Genomic DNA, 6,164 nt, shown 5'->3' with positions numbered 1-6,164 from the left:
AAGTGAAGCCGCTCATAGTATTTTTAATGGAAACTAGGGCCAAAAAAGAAAAAGTGAACGGGATAAGAAGGCTTAATTTTGATAATATATTTTGCGTAGAACCTCGGGGCTTGTTCGATGGACTATGTCTGTTATGGAATTCTAATATTAATTTTAATGTTTATGAATGGTGTGATAACTATATTAAAACTAATATTAATATAAATAATGATCTGAAATGGTAGGGTATATTCGTATATGGGAACCCAGTTATTCAAAAGCGAAGGAAACTATGGCAGGATCTTACGGTAAGTAACATGAGCAAGGAGGAACCTCAAGCTTTTCTGGGGGATTTCAATGATATTTTGAGTCAAGATGAAAAGGTAGGCATCCATCCACAACCAAAAATTTATTTAGAAACATTCAGAAAGTTTGTAGATGATAATGGTTTAATAGATGTCGACCTTAAAGGAAGCAAATATACTTGGTTCAGTAACCTAAGAAATAATTTTATTACTAGGGAAAGACTAGATAGGGTGCTTGTTAATTGAAAATGGCTGCAGATGCACCAGAATGTTATTCTTAAGGCTGAACCGGCTATAAGTTCGGATCACTGTGCGTTAATTTTGGATACCCAACCGCGAGTTCAAAGAAAAAAAGATTTTAAGTTTAAGGCTTATTGGGTAGAGCATGAGGAGTGCAAAGAGGTGATCAGGAAGAGTTGGTACCAAGATGATGGAAATAGGAATTGTTGGAATCAATTCACAAGAAAGAGAAATAGATGCAAAACGAAGTTGATGAAGTAGAGCAGAAGGAAGTTCAAGAGGGCAGATAAAGAAATAGAAAGAAAGAAAATAGAGCTACATCATATTCAAGAAGCAGACATGACGGAAAGAAATAAAAAAAAGAGAGAGAGTTGAAGAACCAAATTTCAGATCTTTGGAAACAAGAGGAAAATATTGGGGACAAAGATCAAGGTTGAAATGGATAAAATGGGGTGACAAAAACACAGCCTTCTTTCACGCAACAACCATTCAGAGAAGAATCAGGAATAGAATCGACAAAGTGAAAGATGAAAAAGGACAGTGGGTACAAGGAGAAGTAGACATAATGAAGTTAGTAGAAAGGCATTTTACTAAGCTGTTTACTTCTGAAGGGGACATAAACCTGGAAGAGTGCGCACGAGAAATACCTAGGAGAGTCACTAGAGAGATGAATGATGAGCTAATGGCAAAAATTAGTGATGAGGAAATTAAGGAGGCAGCATTCAGTATGGGAGGATTAAAAGCTCCAGGACCAGATGGATTAAATGGGTTATTTTTTCAACATCATTGGGATATTCTGAGCAAAGAAGTTTGTGGTGTTGTGAAGCAAATTTTTGAGGACGGTAATATTCCTGAGGGCTTAGGAGAAACAACGGTAGTTTTGATTCCCAAAGTGACTCAACCGGAAAGCCTAAACCACCTTAGACCCATAAGTTGCTGTAATTTTATATATAAGATTCTAACAAGGGTCTTAGTGGGGAGGTTAAGGAAAGTACTGGATGCAATTATATCTTCGCTTCAGAGCGCGTTTGTAAAAGGAAGGCTCATACAAGATAATATAGTAATAGTGCAGGAAGCTTTCCACAAGTTGAATAGAAAAGAAAATTCAGGAAGCGAAAACTTAGCCATCAAATTGGATATGAACAAGGCCTACGATAGATTGGAATGGAATTTTTTGCAAAGGGTCATGGAAGAGTTCGGTTTCAACAATGATTGGGTGAAGTTGATGATGAGCTGCGTGAGAAGTGCTACATATAGATTCAAAATAAATGGAATCCTGTCAACCAAGATCTACCCTCAAAGAGGTCTCAGACAGGGAGATCCTCTATCACCCTATCTCTTTATCTTGGCAGCAGAATGCTTCACTATTCTTATGGATAAGGCATTGAAGGATAATCTGATTTCTGGAATAAGGTTAGCTCCAACAGCACCGGTCATAACTCATTTGTTATTCGCTGATGATTGTATAATTTTGCAGGTGCGCAAGAGGAGGAGATTTATCAACTTATTCAAATTATAAATAAATACACTGAGGCATCAGGTCAAAGAATCAACACTGAGAAATCTGGACTGATTTTTGGAAGCCAAGTATCTATTCAGAGGAGGGTGAACATCGAAGAGATCACCGGAATGGCATCATGGGAGGATCCTGGAAGATACCTAGGGTTACTAGCAAGATGGGAAAAATCCAAAAATAAGGCTTTGGAGTGGATATAGGAGAAGATACTAGACAAGTTGCAAGGATGGAAAGAGAAACTATTAAATCAAGCCGGAAAGGAGGTTTTGATAAAAGCAGTAATACAAGCGATTCCCGTCTACGCTATGAATGTCATTAAATTCCCCAAGTCCTTTTGCAAAAAGAATTGAAACTGCAGTTGCGAAATTCTGGTGGACAAACAATAGAAAGAAAAGAAGCATACATTGGAAGAGCTGGAAAAAATTGACAAAGAGAAAAATAAATGGAGGTTTGGGGTTCAAAGATTTTGAGTGCCAAAACATTGCGCACTTGGCTAAACAAGCATGGAGGCTACTAAAAGAGGAGGATGTACTTTGGGTCAGGATTCTAAAGGCCATTTATTATCCTAATTGCAATCTTTGGGAGGCCGGAGAAGGGAGGAACGCGTCCTGGATTTGGAAGAGCTTGGTGACGGGAAGAGATTTCCTCAGAAGGAAGGGTAGATGGAGCGTAGGGAGTGGAGTGGAGATAGACATTTGGGAGGACAATTGGGTGGCAGGAATAGATAACCTGAGGTAGGGGTGGCAATATATACACTACCCGCGGGTACCCAACCCGACCCCACCCGGTCGGGTAGGGTTTCCAACCCGATCCGTAGCGGGTAGGGTAGGGTGCGGGTAGGGTTTTCGTGTGGGTCGGGTAGGGTGCAGGTTGAGCCTCAACCCTACCCAACCAACCCGCATCCTATATATGTATATGTTATATACTTATATAAAAATATATTTTAAGTGGATGTTGAACTAAAGACTTCTCACTAAATACAAAAGATCCTTAGTCATTAAAAGAAGATCATTAATTGATAATTTAATAAACTTTTTTTTTACATAAAAGTCAGTTCTATTTTAAATTATCATCAAGTTATATAATAACGTTGCATTTTTTTTGTAACCCGTGGGTAGGGTCGGGTACCCACGGGTTAAGAGTGCGTAGGGTTAGGATTGAGATATTCTCAACCTGTGGGTAGGGTAGGGTTGAGTTTATATAAAAATCTCAACCCGCGGGTAAGGTTAGGGTTGACTCCAAACCCTACCCTACCCTACCCTACCTATTGCCACCCCTAACCTAGGGAGCAGCGGAGAAGGTCGAATAAGAAAACTGAGTGAGTTGATAAGAGAGGGGGAGGGCTGGGACGCGAACAAGATTCAGGACTTATTTCCGGGTAACGTAGCTAGTCTAATTACCAGGACACCCATCAGTCTAATTAATAAAAAAGATCATTTGGTTTGGCCATTTAGAAGCGATGGACAGTACACAGTGAAAATCGGCTACCGTTATGCGAAGGAGGAGAAAGACATAAAAGAAGAGACAAAACTCAGCAAAGCTTCGACAAGTCAGAATTTGAGGGAGGTCTGGGAGGTTATTTGGAGGTTACCAGTGCCACAAAAGGTGAGAATGTTCTTATGGAGAGCAGTACATAGAATTCTGTCAGTGAATATAATTTTGTACCAGCGAAAAAATGTAGTTAGACCTACATGTAGCATATGCCAGGATGAGGAAGAAACTATTGAACATGCATTACTGTTGTGTCCATGGACTAAAGCGGTGTGGTTTGGATCTAGCCTTCAAATAGTGCCTACGGTCTATAACGTGACATCCTTTGAAAAATGGTTGATGGATACAATTCAGAAAATAAAGAGCAGGACAGGGAAGGAACATGAAAAATTTTTGTGTAATCTGGGATGCGTTTGTTGGTGTATATGGAAAGCAAGGAATCAGCACATATTCCAGCAAACAAAAGTCAATCCAGAAAATATTATTATCAGTTCAGAACATCTAGCTGCAGATTATCACAATGCAACTAAGGGACTCAACATGGACAACATACCAAGAGCAGGCATATATGGTGAGAGGAGGAGAGTTACCTGGAGGCCTCCGCCATACAACAGGTTGAAGGCAAACACAGACGCTACTTTCCATAAGAAAACAGGCAAGGCAGCTTCAGCTGTCGTCATCAGAAACTGGCAAGGAAAAATCATCACAGGAACAACATCAACATTCACCACAACTTCAGCTTTAGCGGCAGAAGCTCAAGCATACAGAGAGGCACTCATTCTTATTAAAAATCTACAAATACCAGATTGTCTAATTGAAACAGATTGCTTACCTCTGATTCAAGCGATTAAGGCCAGAATGCTCATAGCGGAAGCAGATGTCATCATCAGAGACATTCTTCAGCTGCTAGATGATGACAAGCCATCTTATGCTAGCTTTTGAAGCATTTTTCACTTGTTTCATTAGGTTTTATGCACTTTCTTGCATTATAAGTAAGTGATTTGGAGTGGATTTGCATGGTTATGTCAATTCAATCAACCATCAATTATTTGCCACAAAATCATGAGACTTAAGCTAGAATTAGTTGGTTTTTGAATGATTTAGAAATCTTGTGAATTTGGTGATGCTTTGATTGGTTGTTTTGATTACTTGTAGGTGAAGAAATGATGAAAAAAGGAAAAAGGAATCTTAGAGCACGCTTTGGACCTTAGGCCACGCTTTGAAAAGTGTGACCCAAGACATTAAAGCGTTGCGCATCAAAAGGGGCAAGGGCCAGCACTCGAATAATGAGCGCAGTGCTCTCTAATTGAGCGCTAGAGGAAGAAGCACCAAAGCAAAGGCAAGGGCGCTACGTTAAGTTTCCAAATGAAGCGCTACAAGGATGCCAAATTAACAAGCCCAGCGCTCAATTGGAGAGAGCGCTACGTTAACTTGTTTCACTTTATCGTGGCCCATCAAAAATAAAAGCAAGGCGCGATATCAAGAAGTGAAGCCAGCTAGGTTCGAAATGGGAACCAAGAGAAGCGCGCACAAGGCATAGAAAGGGCGCTACGTTAATTCAGTTAACTAAGCACTACTTTACTACAAGAAATTTGGCACAAAGGGGACAGCCAGGGCTCGAAGAAGGAAACGAATGCAAGCAAGGGGCACTACGTTGGAATTTCCAACTGAGCGCTTTGCATACACTAAGAGGCTTGGTTTGAAGGAAGCACACTAAGCACGAGTAGCGCTACGTTTTCTTTACTCACTGAGCGCTCCCCTGGAAGTGGCCCTTGGTCCAATTTCAATGGAAATACCATCTTGGACCCACTTCTTGACCAATTTGAAAAGCCCACTCCAAATTCTGAAAACCAAAAATAGAAAAGTGTATAAATAGGAGTTAATTTGATTTGTAAATGATCTTTGGCTCATTTTAGTTTTACCTTTAGCTCCATTTTTAGTTTTCACTTTGATTTGAATTGTTCTGAATTTGGGAATTGGGATCTGAGTTTTTCTTTCTGCATTTTCATTTCTTCTGCAACTTCTGCTTTCTGTTCTTGGAATTTGAATTGAGATTGAAGAGCTTCATTGATTTTAAGTTTGAGAATCATCTTTTTGCCTCTCTTCTCAATTGTTCTAAGAATTGGATCTGAGTTTAGTTTTCTGTTTTCATTTTCTTCTTCTGCAACTTCTACTTTTCTATTTTGGGAATTGGAGAATTGGATCTAAGTTTCATTTACTATCTTTCTTTTTATTTCTTTTGCAATTACTTTTCTGCTGGATCAAGAGAACTAGTGAGATCTAGATCTACTTTCTAATCTTTTTGTTCTTCTTCGATCTTAAATTTCTGCTTAAGAATTTCATAATTGAATAAAGTTTTCTTACTGTTTGTTTCTTCAAGCAATTTTCCTTTTTGTTTAGCTTTCTGATTTGCTTCAATTTATATTTTCTTGTTGAATTCTGAATCCCAGCACCCAAATCCCATTTACTCTTCAAGCAATTTACAGTTCTCAACAATTTAGATTCAGCAATTTACCTTTCTTGCACTTTAAGTTTCTGCAATTTACTTTTCTTGCAATTTAAGTTTAAGCTCTTTTACTTTCTTGCACTTTAAGTTTCATGCAATTTACTCTTCTGCACTTTACTTTTCTGTC

At 39.0% G+C, this 6,164-nt stretch overlaps 1 protein-coding gene across 1 annotated transcript; it reads left to right on the top strand.

The window, feature by feature from the left end:
- Positions 1–1,191: 1,191 nt before the first annotated feature.
- On the top strand, positions 1,192–4,473 carry LOC148565900 (uncharacterized). Its single transcript, XM_088487288.1, has 3 exons — positions 1,192–1,828; positions 2,002–2,188; positions 3,495–4,473. The coding sequence occupies exons 1-3, from the start codon at positions 1,192–1,194 to the stop codon at positions 4,471–4,473; spliced, it is 1,803 nt and encodes a 600-aa protein (XP_088343414.1).
- The last annotated feature ends 1,691 nt before the right edge of the window (positions 4,474–6,164 follow it).

Source organism: Arachis ipaensis, chromosome B5, assembly GCF_059453495.1.
Source record: "Arachis ipaensis isolate K30076 ecotype BB chromosome B5, ASM5945349v1, whole genome shotgun sequence".
NCBI classification, from domain to species: domain Eukaryota; kingdom Viridiplantae; phylum Streptophyta; class Magnoliopsida; order Fabales; family Fabaceae; genus Arachis; species Arachis ipaensis.
The sequence above is the reverse complement of the archived record's forward strand: the minus strand, read 5'-3'. Positions and strand labels throughout refer to the sequence as shown.